The 19656-nt window shown below is 44.2% G+C and overlaps 1 protein-coding gene across 8 annotated transcripts in view; it reads right to left on the bottom strand.

The window, feature by feature from the left end:
* mvb12ba (multivesicular body subunit 12Ba) overlaps window positions 1-14297 on the bottom strand; it is a 32500-nt gene extending 18203 nt beyond the window's left edge. The window contains exons 1-5 of one of the 8 annotated variants that reach the window (XM_036528137.1): window positions 14108-14293; window positions 13866-13993; window positions 7480-7602; window positions 3358-3465; window positions 677-773 (exon numbers count right to left, since the gene is read on the bottom strand). In XM_036528137.1, coding sequence (XP_036384030.1) covers window positions 677-773; window positions 3358-3465; window positions 7480-7602; window positions 13866-13916 — 379 coding nt within the window. In that variant the 5' untranslated portion in view covers window positions 13917-13993; window positions 14108-14293. Of the gene's footprint in view, window positions 1-676; window positions 774-3357; window positions 3466-7479; window positions 7603-7690; window positions 7780-7885; window positions 8220-8262; window positions 8436-9804; window positions 9880-13865 lie in introns of those variants that run through there. The other 7 variants (XM_036528138.1, XM_036528142.1, XM_036528136.1 and 4 more) reach the window with 7 other exon arrangements.
* Between the last annotated feature and the right edge of the window lie 5359 nt (window positions 14298-19656).

The following is a 19656-nucleotide window of genomic DNA, read 5'->3' as shown; positions in this document are numbered from 1 at the left end:
AACCTATGGCAACGCTATTTCTAATGGATTCCCTTTCTGAACATACAGTTAGGGAATAATGATAATGGGAGCCTTTACAGAGCATGCTGTGCTTCACTTGGGAGGGAATTACAGAGTTGCATCGGGGACAATTTTCCTGGACCAGGGGTGGGGTGAGGCGGGGTGGGGGCAGGAGAGATGGAGGCGGAAATGGAGTCTTTGTATATGTGGGTCATGGGAACAATTTTGCTAGCACTTGAAAAATCCCCTTTTCCATTTTTCCTGCCTCCATTCTAATACAAAATCCCCTAAAATCCCCTCTCCCTAGTTTTCTGAGCCAACATCAGCACAAAATGTGTTTATTTCAAACTATGAGAATGATGTGCTTGAAGCGCTTACCCTACAAAAATGATTATACAAAAAAGCAAAAGAGGCAGGAAAAACAGTCCACTGGATTGCATAACCCTCATCCGCTGACCACTTAAACAAACACTAAAAGGGCCAAAACAGAGAAACAGGCCAGTCACTGAGCAAAAGCTTTAACTTCCCTCAGTCTTAATGAAGTGCCCCATAATGAAGTCACACTCTACACCAAAACTTTACCTGTAACCCTTGCACAGGTAGAAGCTGGACAGGTAAAGCTAAAAGGAGACAGCAGAAAATCCCTCTGAAAGAAGTGAGGGAACTCTTAGCTTACGTGTGTCCACTGTCTCCTGGATGGGGATGAACCCCACAGGCAGTGTGTCCTTCATGTCTATCAGCTTCATGTCCACCAGGACGTTTCCTAAATGGCTCTGTAGACAGACAGTGGAGAAGAGACAAACAGTCACATCAACTGACCATTACACACTTAAATCTACAGCAAATGAAACGTGGGTGAAGGACAGGGCTTGCTATCAATTTGTCAAGACAACAACTGTACTGTTGAAATGCAGTCAGAAAGCAAACGTCAGATAAATATCCTAGAAAAAAAAGTTATATTTTGAAAAGCACTTGACAGACTCTGAAGCTGATTTTAACCACATAAATTAAAATCTACTAATCACCATGATGGTACATTCCAACCAAAAATCCACCACCACCATCGCAATCTCCCATAATATTTTTTTTTCTATTTAATGTTTTCTAAAATGTCCAAATACTTTGGGAAATATTACAACAGGAGATTACAGGAGATGCGAGATGGTGGTGGTGAGCCAGTACTGAGGTACTGAGAGTAAACTAAATGATCAGGTGAGGTGCACTTAGAGAAATGATCAGGACACTGTGCTGTAGGAGGTAAACTACTCCAGATGAGTAGTTAAACCAAAATGTCCTCACTTACGATCACATGGGGCTCTTTCCAAAGAGGACAGGTTGTCTCCGTTTGACAAGCTAATCCTTCCCAATTCATTTTTTTTTTAACTGGGCTGATTCAACTGGCAGAGGGAATCCCTTCCCTTTCACATGCAGCGCTTGGCAGTCATTGCCAGAAGGGCCATTTCTAATGACATTTTTATTCAGATGTAAAGCATATTATTCAATGCAAAAGTCATTTCACCTCTGACCTGGAAGACAATAAATCACATACAGTGCTGGATTCCCACCATAAGATCTCTATGATAACTCCACAGTATCCGTCCCTGTCAGAGATATTTACAGTGGGGGCTGTATTGACCGGCAGACAATACAGGCTTTTTACAAGGCACCATCAGGTCTCATGTGTGTCCAAAATCCTTACAGCTGTTTGGACTCTAGTCAACTGTGTGCTTCACGCTAAACCCAGTGGGTCACGCTCTCCTCGTAGGCCACTCTTAAGAATGTCTCTGGGTGGGGCAGGGCAACCCATGGCCTCTCTAAGGTAGTAAATCAGCCTTTCTTCCATTTCCTGAGTACTCCAGCCACTTTCACCAAGAGGCAGCTGCAAATACAGCAGACTTCAAACGTCCCCTTCAGCCTGCACTGACGGATAATGTGGAAATGGAGCTTTTTGGTACGTTTGGCAGCTATTTAAGGCTCTGCTGTTATTCAGATGATCCTGTCACTACATTTCTTATCTCAGACAAGCCTGACAGCAAACACTTCCTCCATTATTTTATTCTTCTTTTTTTTTTTTTTCAAAGATGGAGGTTAGAGAGGCCATGGAGGCTGGGAAGTTTCAGCAGAGGGGTCTAACTGACGTCCCACTACAGCCAGTGTAAACAAGCAGAGAGGAGCATGTCTCAGACACAGAGAAATGTGCAGAGAGGGGCTGAAAACTGGGATGATCTGAGGAGCCGTTTATGAAAATGCAGAGAGCACTGTCTACATGTGGGAAGCGAGAGGCCCTATGGTTGTTTCCAGGGTAATGTCTGAGCAGGCACAGTGTCGGTGGATTCCTGACACTAAAAACAGCGGAAGGGTGGAGCCGTTATTTCCCATGGTGCTCTGGTGCAACCGGGGCTTAGAAGACCACAGCTCTGTCACTTTCCCCGCCAAGCCCCTCAGGGTTCCCCTCTCAAAGAGCGGCTGTTAAACTCTCTGCACCCAGCCCGGCCTTGACCAATTCCAAGGACGTGTGCGCCCTTTTGCAAGAGACGTGTCCTAAAAGGCCATGAACAGCCGTGAAATTTCCTCCAGCACATCCCCTCGCCGCCGCCCCCCCCCTTCCTGCACATCGGTGCCTGACTCGACGACAGAGGCAGTAAGGTGAGAACGTTACAACCAGATGTTCATCTGTACTGATGACAACCACGTCACGACCCAGAATTAATGTTCGACAAGTCGCACGCATCTGATGGCTGCCTGGAGCTATTTAGGGCTGCTCAGGGCCTGCCATTAACCATAAATAAACAAGCAATGCGTGACGATGGCTGGCACGTGACGTGTGAAGAACAGGTCATTGTTATAAGCAAATACAGGCACAAACATGCCACTAAGAATTTGTTCTCTATCAACTATTACAAAATAAGCCTGCATAAACTGTTCGGTAAATGTTGAATGAATCACAGAAAAAAAACTCATTTCACATAATACAGTATTTCCACAGCTGTTTTTCAATGACAAAGGCATGTCCAAATATCTACAGTTAAAAGGCCAAAAGTGGTACTTAACAGTAGATCCCTTTTCCATGAGTAATTGTTGTAATGTACAGACCTATATTCTCTGGGGAACAGAAGAATCCCAGCAATTTAAACTCAGAGAGGTACTTCTGGATCAGGGCAGAGGCTGCAGACTGGCTGAGACTACAAAACTTTCGATTATTCATTTTGGTTCTATTTTGGTATTATACAGAAAACCTCCTCTGAACGGGGTAAAGATCACATCTTGACCAAAGCGTGCGAGGTTCCCTTTCACATGTGTTTTTCAGATTACAGCTCCCTTTGGTTGAGAGAGAGGAGAGGGCAGAAGCGGACTCACGTTCTCTTTGGAGAAGGCCCTGGTGAAGCAGAGGTAACGAGTGACCTTGGACTTGAAGAGGCCGTCCTTCCACAGGTCTGCATCCAGGCCATCTGTCGTCTGTGCAACCTGAGCAGGGGAAAAACACATACCATTTCTGGACAATGTTTTCTAATTAAAAGGGGGCTGAATATTCTTCCATACTGGCGTACTGAAATGGTGACACCCTGTGGGCAACCTTAATCTCTAATTAATCTATGATAGGTCACCACAGGCACACAAGTTAACAAGAGCACTGTTTCACTCTTTATAGCAGTGTTTTGGAATTGTTTGATCGTTAGCCTCATTTCATATCTGAAAATGAAAGTAGTAAATTAATTTCCATTTATACACCAATTGCGATAAAAGAAGTGGTTTACTTTAAATACGGCTGTGTGGTAGGCAGTTTTGCCCTTGAGGCACTTTTCCAGCTTCTGCCCATCTTTGGCAGCAAGACAAAAGTTGGAAAATTAGTGCGCAACTGCTAGAATTAAAAATTCTGATATTAGTCTTGGTTCCCATTGGCATTTTGCTGGAAGGGGCTGCAGTGTGAACACGCCTTCCTTTTGAGCTGATTCCGGTGCACAGGGCATCTAAGACAGCATTAACAGCACCCCTGCAAGCACACACTGCAAGAGCAGGGTGGTGATAGGCCACACACGTCTCTCTTCAGCCTCTCCATGGCAGCAGGCGTGAAGTACTGCAGCAAAGCCAATGGGTTGGAGGCCTGCGCATTCCTGAGCGGCCTGTTAAGAGCCAGTGAAGCGACTCAAAGGCAGGCACTGAAAGCCCTGCTTACTGGGCACTGGGAAGCCCTTTTCTTTAAGGAGAAAAGCGTTCCTTCAAAGGAAGATCTCTCAGATATCTGGTGCCTGATAGACTGTACTTCAACACTGATAACAACCAAGGACAAATTCCAAGGAAATCTAGACTGTCTAGACAAGACAGTTGCTTAACTTGAAAGGAATCTTCCGGTTCAGTACAAAGCTCGCTACTGCATCCTTATATTCTATGAGTTACTGACAAACTTTTCATCTTACGGACGACAATATGACTGCATCCCGAGCAAAGCACTGCAACAGATCTCAAATCCTCTCCCGTGACCCCTTATCGCCTCAGTGGAGCAGGTCAGTTCCCATCACAGGCCTTATTAGCAAACGAAGGGTTAATGGCACGAGGCCCAGCGTTAGGCAGGGAGGTCGGAGGGATCCGAGGGGAGGCAGGACCTGCCACGTGTGAGGGACATATCTGCAATTAGGGACACCCGTGGCCAGTGCACAGAGGAAGGGGGGGGGGGGTTGTTGCTCTGTTTCCGCTGCTGCAGCTGGCAGTGACAGCGCCTAACCTATAGTTTCAGGAAACTCTGACTTTATTAAGATACCACACAGCTGTAAGAGCCAATAGATAAAAGGCAGATCTTTCTTCAGTCAGATAAATGAATAATAATATCCAGCAGATAAATCCAAATGGAAAAAAAAAATAATAGCCTTTAATGAAGAAAAAAACTCCATCAGTCCTGAACAATAGGGGGATTACGACAAATCCATTTATTCTACTCACTTCAAAGGCGGTCTCGGAAGGAGGAAAAAAATGAAGTCAGTGTGATTATTATCTAAAGGAAAAGGAGGATCAAGACAAAAGACTGCCAGCAGGGGAGGAGGGGGGCAGCTCCTGAGATTTAACATTAGCTGCCGAAGAGGAGAAGAGGACAACAAGTGATCCACTGTTACTGCCACAGCTAGGAAGATGGACAATAGGGCCCTGTTTGGGTAGGAAACGTCCCCGACACCAGCTTGAGAGATGGGGGGGGTCAGGGCGAGTTGGGGCCACTCACCCCCGCCCATTCACACATCCCCCCCTTTCTTCACCACACTACAGAGGGGGCTTTGTCACACCCCCAACCCCCAGAACCTTCTGCTGGAGATTCCATCTTAGGCCACAGCATCTCCATGCAGGGGATGTGTACGAAGAGCGAGTGTGTGTGTGCGTGTGTGTGCGCATGCATGAGAGAGAGAGAGAAAGAAATACAGCGAGCATGAGGGACAGTGAATGAGAAAGTGAGAGTAAAGGGCTGGGTGAGAGTCCTTCCTGGGAAAGTGAAAGACAATGAGAATGACGGACAGAAACAGCAGGAAAGCACGCCAGGTCAGACTCCAACAAAGTGTCGAAAACCACCTCAGGTCAGGCCAGCCAGAGAGGAACCCACACACCTCGCAACCTAGAAATCTTTGCATTTGACAAAACAGCCCCTGTTAAAAGAGTGCTGGAGAGTAACCTTGTTAATACGTTCCGCCGAACAGAAACGTCGGGCCTCTGCCTCATTCGGAGGTTTACCTGTCGCCCTCTGGGTGCAGCAGGATGCATTTTATGTCAGGCACTGCCTGAGGCTTCAGCGCGGCTCCTGTTCCCTGGCAGAACTGCGTTTGATCACCCCTCAGTAGAACACTTCCCCTGAGTTACTGACACCACATGATGGGCCCATCAGCTAAGTGCTTGGATTAAGACTCAGGCGCCTGCCACTGCTCCACAGAAACACTCTACAGGCTGCATAGATTTTCATGGCTTAACAGGTAATCGCCTGCCATCCGCAATGGTTTGTAAATCACGGAGCAAGTCGATATGGTGTGCCTTGTACCGTCCCACTTTGCTAGCTCATGACACACGCATGTGTGTTACACGAGCAGCAATAGATGCCCAGGGCAAAACAGGACGGCTTGTGGAAGCTGACGAGAGGGCCCCAATTAAGGTGCTGAACTGAGATTACTGGATGCATTTGGAATACTGCAGTGCAAATAAAGGGAGACAGACCCACCTTCTATTCCAACTCCCAAATTGCAAAGCAGTGATGAGGGGCATTAAAAAGCGTGTTGATATGATGGTTTTTCACGTGTGCTAGTCCTTTAGAACAGAAATAACACTGACCTGGTTTTAATAAACATGAGCTACTCGTAACTCACTGAACGACAGAGGAGAGAAGAAATGAGCAGCTGGAGTTTTACAGCGGGAGCTGTGAATTTGACAGATGTGAGTCACCTCCCTGCCCTGACTGCAACACGCTGTACCCAGGGTCTCAGCTCTCTCGCAACCTCTCATTCCAAATGCCAACACTATCTCCAGCAAGAAAGAAGAGAGAGAGAGAAGGAAAGGATGGAGAGAAGAGGACAGAGACAGCAGCGTCCATTACACGCCTGGCAAGTGTGGGTTGACTGGCTCAATCCTGGGCACATCACTCTACCCAGGACTGGTGACAACAGCAGCGGGAGACATGCGTCTGCTTTGTTCCATAGCTCTAATCACTGGGTTGGATCAATCACTACAGTAATTTGAAAACAGGAGACCGCGTGCTGGAGCTTTTCCGCACAACACACCCGCAGTCAACTGAATCAATTTACTGCCAGAATTCATCCAATCATGTGACCAAAAAGCAGAAACATCTCACCTACCCCTGGTCTACAGGCCTTTGGTCCAGAGAGGCACGTCACCATTTCATGCAACAGTTTCCTTCGCTGAACCCAACGCACTTTCCTCCCTAGTTCTGAGAACTTGAGAGGTTTTAAAAAGAGCAGGAAATCCTGCAAGATGGCAATGCCTCCCTCCCAGCCCCCCAGGACTGCAGAGTGAAAAACTGAACCGTGTTCATGCGCTCTCATCCTAAATGAAACCACAGCAACATCCAGCTATTCTTGTCCATTTGCACTGGGGGCCCTGAGGACAGCTGTGCTTCAAAGCTGTGTCTCAGATCACGGCTCAGTTCTCTGGCAGGCTTGTGTTGTGTCAGGAGTACAACTTTCACTTCTCATTATCAAAGATCTGTGGTGGGTACAGCAGTTTTTTTCACTTCTTTTTTGGTTTCACTTCAGTAAGCAAAAATCAGAAAAATCCCCTCACTGAAACTGGATGGCACCAGCCTCAAAGCTCACAATGTCCAATTCTCAGCATCATACAAAGAAAATCATTTCCATCCCCTCTTCCTCTCCTCTGAACTGGACTCATTCTAAAGGGCATGCTCTAAACGTCTACCACCACTTTCTGATAAAACTTTGATGAAGGCTGCCATCAAGCTGCCCCTTGTGCCATGTGTGTCCAGGCCGAATGGCAACTCACCACGTCATAGCCGGTGGGTGCCCGGTTCCGAGATGCCACCACCCCAACTCCGGTAATGGGGTCCATGGGCAAGTCCGGCAGGGCTTCTGAGAGGTCCCTTACCTCTGGCATGGTGGGGGAGTTCTGGAACACAGCAGAGGAGAATGTGAGCGCCGGACCCACACCCTCAGCTCTGGCACAGACGGCGATCAGCGCTCCACGATACCGGCACCTGTCCCGCCGGAGGAGCCGTCCAGGCAGGCCTGGAAGGGGAATTCAGGCGATGCGTGACGGCGCCCGTAACCACAGGCGACGGGTTAGTCAAAGCAGAGGCTGAGGGTTTAAAAACAATGATCACACAAAGCTAATCTGCGCCTTTAAGAGGCAGCAGAGACAGTCACGGTGACCATGCATACAGTCGGCTTACCTGGGTGTTACAGCAAACAGCAAACAGGTTTTAATCACAGGCAAACAAGCACAACATCAAGCTTTTCCATTCCAACGAATCCCCAAGGTTTTCTTTGCAGAAACTGTTTCCTCTGTTGTCCTTTAAGTTTTCAGGATTATTTTACCATATTGTTCACAAAGTCTTTTAATATTTATCAACAAATTATGTCCAAGTGTTACAGTTCTATAGAGGAAGCTCCAATTTCACGCAGCATCCTGTGAACAGTCATTAATAAGTGAAGTAAGCAACATTCAAAAGATTGACACTTCTTTGTACGGAGAGGCAGTTACACAACTGCAGCGGCACTAAACTGCAATAATAAATCACAAAGGAACCGCGGCGTCACTGCGACCCACCCGCCCGGCGCACTTCACGCAAAGCGAAACAGAGGACCGCACGCCACATCACAGGCACCCCGCACGTCAAACTTCTCCGCTTTCCTTTCACATGGAAGAAGAAGGCATTCCTGGGGAAGAGGGCTTCTAAGAACACACACCCCCCTCTCCCGTGTTCTGGAACAGATCTCCACCAGAGCAAGCCTGAACAGTGTGCGGCGGTCCCTTCGGTAAGCTGCACAGAGAGAGCCCAAAAAATGTGTGGGAGGTAACGGGGAGGGACTTTCGGCTCTGTCAGCTGCGCGGAGCTGCTCTGCTTCTGAGGGCGTTGATCAGCCGCTCCAGCAGCCCAACACACTTTCAGAAATGCAAGTAAGGCAGCTTACAAAATTTGCCATTTAGAAACTTGCCATTTACCAAAATTTTTCATCCTATTATCAGAAATGTGCTATCCAAGATGTTAAATGATTCCTACATGAGTAACATACTTATTAAAATACTGTTGCATTACAATAATGGTCAACGTACATCATGTCTCAGTAGTGAGAATTAAAAGGGAGACTACAGCGATAAGGACAGAACTGGTCACCTTCACTGGATTGTGAAAAGACACTACTTTAAGTTCTTGGGTAGTGCTGCCAGGGGCAGCGGTCAGCTGGCAGAAGGGCACCTCTAGCAAGCTCTCAGCAGGTGTGGCTTTGGTTGTGGTTCAGCACCAGTAGCCGCTGGGAAGTGTGGTATTTGGAGAAAGAAGCAACCGCAGCCCTTATCTGGGAGGGCAGCTGCCAACATGACTGCGCTGATGCAGTGATAGTCTTCATGATCCCAGACGATGTTTTGATATGGCACTACTGATCCCAGACCAACGCATGCTTGGATACAGCCCTACTGATGCCAAACCAAGAAAAGATATGTGGCTGCTGATACCAAACCATGCAAAGATATCAGGCTGCTGATCTCCGATGATGCCACGATAGAGCCCTACTGATCCTAGACCATACATTGCTTCATAGCAGCGTTCTCTGCCTACAATGCTAGACTAGATCCTTCCCAGTGTTGTTTTTTTCCCTTCCTTTCACAGGGGGGAGGAATGGCCTGAGGCCTCTGGGGGGTTAAGACGATGAGACAGTGGAATATTAAAAAGGAAGGGACTGTGCCCTTTTACACAAAGGCTGACGAGGCTCCAAAGGACTCCTTGGCAACGGGGCCTCCCGGCTGGGCACTTCCTAACATACCCGCCCTCCCTCCAAGCAACAGGCATGGCTACGTCATAGCAACACTGTGGACTGAGGGGCGCTGAGGTATAAAGAACACAGGACACTGTGACTGGCTTTTACAAAACCTGACCCTTGTGAGCACCCAAGGAGACACTAGGATAAAAATGGCCCGACTTGATTATAGCATCATAAACTTAAACACGGGGACAGAGGCATTGATCCGAGTTGTAGATCTGACCTCCAGTGACAGAACATGAAACTCTAACATTCATGCGCACTTTGGACGGATAGACTAATGGAGCTTGACTTTGTTCCAGAAACCCGTACGCTTTTCACAAATGCTTACCATGTGTGCGTCGTTTGTTGGCTTTCTGTTTTTACAGGAGGTGTCGTCAAAAGACTTCAGACGGGTTCAGTAGAGCTGACAAACATGAGACACACAACACAGAGGCTTGCGTGAGGCCTTAAATAAAGGCATCCAGATTCAGCTCACTCGGGGGAATGAAGAAGTAGGACGGCTCAGCCTCGAAACCCCGCCACCAGCAGCAGAGCGAGTGCGGAAGCGACGTGAAAGAGTGCAGGCGCCTAGCAGGAGGAGGCAGTGGGCCTCGGTCAGCGGCGAGAGGTGGACATGGAGGTTCTCCACAAAAATGTGGGTGTCAAACTGCACAGGCCTGCCATGCACAGCAAGCTCACACCAGAACATACACACGCATGCACACACGTTAGCATGCCTGCGTGCACACTCACACGCAGAGAGGAGAGCAAGCGGGCTGGGTCTGGCCTATCTACCCTGGAGTTTTCCTCCTTATCAGGCTAACACAGAAGAAAAAACAGCACCGAGTTCTGTAACGCTCTGCATGCACAATTGCTAAGGAGGGAGCGGAGGGCCCGGTTGCAGTAATCTGTCTAGAATCACGCTGCATTAAGATTCCCTCTGCAAGAAAGACATTTCCAAAGAGGCAGGGGGAGGGAGATGGCTGCCAAGACTCAGTGCTGAGGCGTGCCACCACATCTCAGCCTGTAACTTTAGATGAGCGCGAGAACTCTGAAACTTGGACAGCGCCTCAAGCCAGACCCGCTAACTGTCAGGGAGAAGCTGGGACAAATCTCTTACTGAGAGAGATGGCCGCAGTGAGGCTGCAGTCCAGGATGTAGGGGAGCTGCTGAATTATAACCGCAGGACCACACTGTGCTCTTGCTGATTGCTTCCTCATTCAAACACATATAAGCGCTAATAATCTTTTACATTAAATATGCAGACTACAGACTGTTAGAAACCGTTCGTAAACAGTCTATGTCATGGCTTCTTACTAAAGAATGACTATTTTTGAAGGCGACTGTGTATAAAACAGGCAGTACAATTTCCATTTTGGTTGTTGGCATTCCACTTTATGTGCAAGTCAGACATTTCTGGTGATACAAGGAGGACAATTTCAAAACGTTGTTTTCTATATAATGTAACACTCTGAATTCTGAGCTTCATAACACATCTAGACTACTGCCTTCTCAGTGTTTGCCAAGCATTTTTAAAAAAGGTAGACATAATCAATAGGTATGTATCGTGTAAAATATAATTAATTTCTAGCAACATAAACAAATCCTTAAAATTGAGGATGACTTTAAAGACATCTGATTTCTGTGGTTTTAAAGCTGGGAATGGTCCAATGGAAGGGTTATAACAGCTTGCTGTACTCTGTCTGCATCAGTTTTTTCTCAATGTGTCAGTGAAAACCACTTCAACCCTACCTCAGGAAGCTGACCTTCTAGTCTAGTTTCTGTGGTAGAACTGTCCAGGGGAGAGAGCTACAACAGCCAGCTTGCTTGATCTGTAGGTATGTGTACTCTGCAAGAGTGACAAAGAAGAATGCGTTGACTTCTTGCATTAGGTATGGTATGAAACCACATGGTAGCTCAGCTAGAACGATGTGCATTCCACCAACTCATCTCATGTCAAAATGAGTGAGAAAGCAATTTATTAGTGATGGAGGACTAAGGCAACTTGAACGCAAAACCTGGTGGAGCTATCATGTACCAACACTGACTAAACCAATACCAGTGTCTTACTCTAGAGAACACAGCCTACTGTTCTGATTAGTTCATACAAGTCCATGATTAACAGTACACAGAAGCTCAACCTATTACAGGGCTCATGAAGCCTCACTCTCATATCCCCGTTCTATCCAAATGTAACCAGACACACCGTAACCATTACATCAACGTGTATGACAGGTTTCTGTTTTACATTAACTGCAGTGAGTTTCAAATAAGAAAAATAAAACCCTCATAGTTATGGAAATAGTGAAGCTTGGCTGAAAGTCTGACATCCAGTAAGCCTGCCGTGAATTCAGAGTGCAACTGGCCCAGGTAAGGAGATACCCACGCTACACCCGTCTATTCTACCTGGGTTATCATTTTCCTTCTTGGACCAGATAACTTCAAAACCCACTGAATTCATCACAGTACCAGATTTACTTGGTCTACTTTTACAGAATGCTACGCATTCAAGTGAACACGTTTAAACTGAGCTTAGGCTGATACTGTAGCGACATTAGGTTAGGTTAGGCTTGATGCCTTGATCACACAGTATAAATAAGGCTAATTTAGCTCTGGTATGATTAAGAGCGCTCTCACACTTGTTGCATGTTGATACAGTCAGCACAGTCCAGATAATTTCTGTAGAGAACAGTTCTCCTTTTTCAGCGCAATGTCATTGAATGAGCAGCGGACACAGGAAAAATGGTTGTTTTTTCAGCAGTTCCATGGCAGTCTTTATCGAATTATGTGTTGTGTTTTGGCTAAGTGAATGACTCAGTTATGTCATTCACCCTAAATGATATCTATCAGGATTAAGTTTATCAAATTTGGTGGATTTGCTTTGGTAGAAGTCTCGCGTTTCAGATAGGGAAACCTATTAAATAAACATAGAAGCTATAATTAGACTGAAGAAGAGATAATGATTTCTTTCTGCAGTTGATTCTCTTCTGCAAAAAGTGGGAATCTCACCAAACTCCAGCACGTTTGATCGCTGAGCATGCACTTTTAATGGACAATCTACTGTCCGGAATCTCAACCTGAAGGCCAAAATCCATTCAGCCATTCTGGAATTCTGAAACCGTTCCACCATGTGTTCAACTGGAAACTTCCAATGACACTTAATCAGTCAGGAATGTTTCTCAAGCCAGACCATTTCATCACACACTTACCTCCCCATAAAACAGTATGACACACCCAACTCCAGCCCTGACACTGACACATGCTCCAAAGTGCAAGAAAGAAACTAGTGACACAGAAGTATATGCATACATAAACTCAAGGGCTAATAATCTCTAATCACTGGCTGCGCCCAGTCTGTGACAGGTTGAACTTGTTGGTGCACACATAAATTCCCAGCACCATGGCCCACACTTGTGAAGCAGACAGTTCATTTGACCGAAGATTTAGTGGAACCTTAGACCACGGAGACCTGCTAGCTAGTTAAGCAGTTATACCTGCTGCATTTTGCACCTGGCAACGCATCTAATTGATTACAAGGATCCACTTCTGTCACGGAGGAAATTACGGCCACGGCAACTCATTTTGAATAAGATGCAAATACCATGACATTTTAAAACCACACAATACAAACGACATTCAGTGTATAACCAGCAAGCTAGCTAACCAAGCAAATCATATTGATGAACATGAGCCAGTATACTACTAGTTAGCCGAAGAGCTATCTCCTCAGCAATTCAGTTAGCTCAGGATGAGAGCGCAACATTGAGAGCTAGCCAGATGTTGCAGCTGCATTATGAACGTGTAGCCTCTACTGTAAATCAACACCAATCCTCTACACCCAGATAACCAGCTATCAGTCAAACATAAACACGCTACAGACAGTGAAACGCAAGTAAGCGGTATCTTCCCATATTAATATCTATCACAAGCAAGGTGAACTAGGTACCTTACTATCTTGATAGTGCTAACTGCCGCGTTAACACCCACGTTTGCTTAGCCGTCCAACGTTAGACATCACAGCTCTGGTCTAGAAGAGCTGAAGAACTGAACCTAGTGTGTTTAGCTGTTTTGCCACCTACGTGCCAGAATAACAAAATTCGTTATAACCCGGCTTGCTAGATAACTATAACAAAAAGACAGCTCAATGTCTAGCTACCTAACTAGGAACTGCGGTTAACCGACGAGGCTAGCTAGCCAAACAGTGCTAGGAATTTTTGTAAAACGAATTGCATTCGATTAGCTTAAAAACATGATTAGCTATCTTACGTTAATTTCCACATTTTAGCCACCCAACTGGCTCGTTAACTAGTCAAAAACTCGCCCAAACCCTCCCATAATAAACATGCTCAAACCTTGCTAATCTGATGAGTAATTCATTGCATGATGTTGTTTAAATCTCATCGACTTAACTGTTGCTCGAGGCACTTCGTCCTTCCTTCCCAGACAAAAGCAGCTTTTCATGACCAGAGTAGCCACGACACTGGAGGCCTCGGACTCGCTTAGAGGCCACAGCAGACAAAAGCGACAAGGATGGCGGCCTGTGGGGGGAGCAAAGCCACGCTACAGGAGAACAGGAGGAGCAGGGAGACGGCAGCAGGGAAAGCAGCAGCTAGCTAGCTAACTGGCTAGCTAATTCAGCATCAGTTTCTTACCCAGTGAAGTCAAAAAATTTAATTTCAAAAGAACAAGCTCGGCTTATTTTTTACTTCTTTCCGTTTCCTCTTCTCCCCCTTTCCCCCAATCACAGCCGAAGACTCCGCATACCTTCTGGGACTTCAATCCCTATGTGCGTCTCATTTTAGGAACCATTAGGATAGCTAGCTGGTTGACAATTAACGCGGCTCCTAATAGATGACATTTGGGCAGAGAAGCTAGCTAGCTTGCTAAGAGGGAGAGAGAGACCCCTATGCCGTAGTTGAGGAATTACTGTTTTATCTCATCGTATCTGTTGTTTTTCGTTGATGGATTTGATTGCAGAAGGAAACAAAGAAACACACAGACTTCATCTTAACAATGAATTTATGCATAAGACGTGGACGATGTTGTTAATAATAAGAATAATAACAATAATAAAGACATCAACCACAACAGCAAATAATAATAATAATAATAATAACGGTGTATCTTTTTTCTTGTTTTCATCTACCTGAATAATATAATTAAGCATACAACAACAACAAAATTTCCATTTAGCTTATTATTCTCGTCCACATATTTAACATCGAAAAATAGAGTCCATGTTTTGCAATCAAGGAAAACAATGCTGGAACAATGAGTGAAGTACTCCATATGTGGGGATACGGGCTAGAAGGACAGCAACAAATGGCTTGTTGGTATTTGGTTTGGATGTTATGGTCAAGCAGTTTTACAAGAGAAATATCTAAACCTTGAGAAGGGCTGAAACAAAACTGTGGTTTTTAAATTAAGGTTTTAAGGTTAAGGTTTGTTTTTAAATGAGTTCTACTGAAAACAGGGCGTGCTGATGTACTCCGCACACACACACATAACTGTAAAAAAGACGCTTGCTCTGTGCACATTTTCTTTGTTAAATACAGACACCACAGGCATTGTATAAAGATGACAATGACTTTGTGAGAGATGCTTCACACACAGTATAAAGGGCTAAAATAAACAATTATATATTTCCTTTCACCTTGAGTCATTGACTTTGTTCTGCCTGGAGGCATAATAATAGCCTTTCATCCCTCTTGGCATAAGCCTCCTTTTGAGTGACTGTAAGGACTATATTCATTCTAACACACGTCAGTGGATTCACATTACTCCAAATGCAATACTAGAAGACCACTGTATAAAATGTCCCTGTGGGTGCGCAGAACTTCAAACACTAGATGAGAAAACTGAAGACCGCTTTGTCTGTAGGCCTTGTTAGGTGAAAAGATACCAATGGTGTACATTTCATTCAAACAGGTTCCTAATGAAGTGCAACCCTGTCCACCAGAATCAATACAATCAATCCATACAGTAAATCAATCGTTTATAGCAATTGTTTAGTCATATTGGTCCACAGAAACAGGCCCAGATACCACAGCTGTAAAAAGTACCAAAATCTTAAAAATAATAAAAGACAGACGCATACAAATCCTATGTAGCACCAAAAGAACAATTCATTTTGTTAACTTTTTTCAACCACAAAAGAATCCAATAAGTAAGGCAAACTAAGCATTAGTGTTTGGAACAATCAAAAATGACGGAACGTGTTCAACTCTGCCATTTTCTCATCAAGTTTTCAGCATAAACAAAAATAAGAAAACGTCATGCTGTCTTAGTATTTTTGAAAGAATGACAAATGAAAAGTAAAGGTGCTCATTGGAGACAAGGGTTCTCAGTACTACAAATACAAGAAATATGACATCCTTCTTTGTGTTTCTGTATAAGTTGCAGTTGCATAAATCCAGGGTTTAAAGATAGTCAAATCTGTTTCTTTTATTTCTGAATCATTAAACAGGAACAGAGCACCACTGCGCATGTGTGTTTGTAGGAGAGTGATGAGACTCCTTGTGGTAATGCAGTGTTTGTTCATAGGAGAGCGAATGCACATCCTTGTGGTGATGTGGTGTGTGTGTATGTGTATGTGTATGTGAGAGATGTGATATGAGGAGATGAGGATAAAACTAGGGAGGGTTGTTTTACTCCATGCTTAAAAAAAAAAACATTTTAGTTCCTGTTTTATCTGTTTTACATTTTTATGTTTGCCTGTTTTACCAGTTTTATCCTGTCCTACATATTTATAATAAATAATATATTTTTTGACATTTTTTATCCCTGTGTTTTCAACAAAAACTTTTTATTAAATATCAGCCAGCTTCTTCTGTTGTGTGTGTGTGCGCGTGTGCGTGTGCATGTCTGTGTGTGTGTGTGTGTTGGTTTTTAAGAAGGTGCTGACACTCCTTGTGATGATACACTGTACTGCAGGCTAGGGTGTAGGTGCTTCGTCCTGGCACAACACTACCAGCCCTGCAAAGCCCACACAAACAGAGGGCAGATGCATCAGATCCCATTTAGTCCCAGTAGGATTAATGTAATCTACCCTGCAGCTAATCTCAAACACATTCAAGTCTCTTCATGGCAGAAGGACTAAGGCAAATCAGCCGACCACACAAGGTGCAGCATTGAGCCGTACAATGGAACTGTGGATGCCTACATCCACTCTGCAGCCAAAGGGTCAATGTTCAGGAAGGTGTACAAATATTTTAGAGCTGTATTCAGAGCTGGAAAAAGAGGTAAATGGTTTAGTTGGATCAAACCAAAACATTAAGTGATAGGTCAGAATCTCATATCAATGCAGAAAGTGACAGAAGGGTGATCACAAGAGCTTTTTTGTCTCCCCAATGTAATAACAAAAAATATTAAATTTAAAAAAGGCAATTTATAGGATATCTAATTTTCCATTTACCCATCTGGTAATATAAAACTTTTTCTACTTCTGTTTGGGCAATACAAGCTTCAGACCTCAGAGTGCAATGCATAAGGCATTGCACAAAGAGCATCACAAGGTGAAGAAAGAGTTCTTTACGTTTTTTTTTTTTTTAAAGCAGATGTTCACTGACATCACTCTGCATGGTGATAACATAAGAGAATGTAATACAGAAGAAACATGCAGACATCCCATTTACTCAGGTCCTGAACAGAAAGATATCAAATGGATCAAAATGCACCCACTGTTTGCTCCCAGTACAAATGTATTCTCACAGTGTACACTCTGGGAGTAGGCACACCCTGCATGTGATGCAATCAGAGTCAATCACATAAAATCTCAGTTGCAAGAATTAATGACACCCCCTTTTTGCTAAACATGCATGTCAAAAAGCACTTCATGTCAAAAATGCCAACGCATTGAAAGCATGGAGAAGATGGTAAAATATTTACTGGAAAGAAAAGCATACGCATGCACACAAAGTAATTGTAAAGCTGCCCTCTTGAAATGTAAGATTAGTCCGATGTCTGACACTGAAATATTGGAATTGAAATAGCCTTGGGGTACCAGATCACAGATGTCATAAATTTGGGGAAGACATTCTGAGCCCATTCATTCTTGGCCAGCTTGTTTTTTAATTAAGGTAATTGCGTAGCGCAAACAGGAGATTTTTCAGCAGGAGTGGTTATTCAAGGTAAAGTAACATTACATTAGTTTTATCAGGAGAAATGAGGAAAAGTTTATCCATTCTGATTGGAGGAAAGGCCATCTGCCATATTTTCAAATTTATTGACTACTACTGAGATAGACAATTCTTTGTTGTCATAAAGAGAGCATTAATATCCTTATCTGAACCGCAGAAATGTATTACAACCCCTCCGTAAACTCATGCACAGCTTCTAGTTTTCAGAGGCTAAATATAAGGGCACCCAAAAGAATCATAGGGACATTCACAGGATATTTAGGCTGCTCTATGTACAAAAGTTTAGTTTGTGTTTGTTTAGATTAACTTCAGAGATGAATACCTCAAGTAACCTCTCCTGTTCTGCAACAGATTTTTTTTTTTTAATTTGTGATGCAATGCTTTCTTGGAATAAAAAAAGCACACATCAAAACTAAAGCTGTCTGCTGTGCAGAAATGCCTTCTTGTTCTGTAATGAGTACAGAGAGACACCTGGGATTTGTACTTTTACAACAGTGGAGAGAATCTGCAGACTCCACTTGTATAAACAATTATCTTCAGATTTATTTCAAGGACATGGATCTCATAAACAATGTGGATTTTTATAGAATAATTGAATAAAGGTTGGAAGATGTGATCCACTCTTCTTTCAGCAGGCAAACTGTGATACCTTCACTGAGGCTGAACAGAAGGGTCAGGGATAGAGACCAAGAGCAAGACTAAACATATTTTCTTGGTTGACATAAGCCAAGAACAATCAGGCTCTACGACTGATGGTAAAAGCAAGAGTTGGCTTGATAATAAATATCTAAACCCATAGGACATAGTCCTAAGAGGGGTTGTCCTAAGGGTCATAAGAGGTTGTGCAGTACTACACCAGCTCATGTATCATGATATTTTGTCCTATAAATGCACCACTTGCTGACAGAAAATTAGTCAACTTTCTGTTGACTACCTTTTCTTAAGCATTTTGAATAGGTGCCCAAGAACTGCACACAAGAGATTGGAAAGGGCAGAGTTATGAACTCTATAATGGATGGGATATATGCTAACCTCAATCATTGAATCATTGACTCAAAGAACAAATGAAAGGGCATTGTTCTCCACAGCGAAACGCTCAGATTGTAGCTAATAACAGTTCCACCCGATAGCTCCACCCATAGAACCAACCCCACGCTCCCACCCCCCGTTGCTCCCATAATGCAGGGTCTGGGCCTTTTTTTTCGACGGATGCACCTTACTGCCCTCGTACTGCGGCGCGCCAGCCGCGCTTCGCCCCGCTGTGATTATTGCCACCATCTGGCATGCCGCGTGGACATGATAATCTCTGCTTAATTACATTAGCAGTGCAATTAGTGTCTGTGTTCCAAGCCCCGGTGAAGAGCTTTTTACAGCCTTGGGAGGAAATCATCAATATTCGCACTAAGCACCACGTACCAGATGTGCGTGCCAACTTGGCTGGTGGAAGATGAATGGTAACCCGACAACAGTTGAGTTTTATATCAACTCTGCGCAATTGTTCTACAGGCAATTTAAGTGTCCCCCTACACATTTGTTTTCAGTCACATAGCTGGGAGAAATGCCATGTAGCGACACAGGGGGCAGCGTGACTTCACAATGGACTACAGTGGAATGTGGAATGTCATGATTATTAACTTCCCACTGGAAAATAAAAATAAAGAAAAATGCAGTAGCCAATAAAAATGGCACATGCAGGAAGAAGGGCCCTTCTGTTTACAGGTATATTAATGGCTTCCCATTGTGACAAACTCTTCTAAAATATCCAATCAGAGGTCTGCAAAGACAGGACTGTGTAGCAAAGGTTAATGTACATGTATTTTTCACTGCCAGCGATAAAGTCACAGAGAAAAAAGAAATGAAACAAATGGTATTTGATTAATTGCACCCAAAATCACACATCCATCTTGCTTCTCTTGAAGACATATATTATGACCCCAGTGGTCATCTCATTCAAATGAGGGGGTGAAATAAACAATGAAAACAGCCACAAGAGCAGTGTTCCTTTGCCATATGAGTATACTACCTAAAAAAAATTGTAAATGAGATACAGGGCACCTTTGGTG

Source organism: Megalops cyprinoides, chromosome 5, assembly GCF_013368585.1.
Source record: "Megalops cyprinoides isolate fMegCyp1 chromosome 5, fMegCyp1.pri, whole genome shotgun sequence".
Lineage (NCBI taxonomy): Eukaryota > Metazoa > Chordata > Actinopteri > Elopiformes > Megalopidae > Megalops > Megalops cyprinoides.
This window is presented reverse-complemented; position numbering and strand designations above follow the sequence as displayed.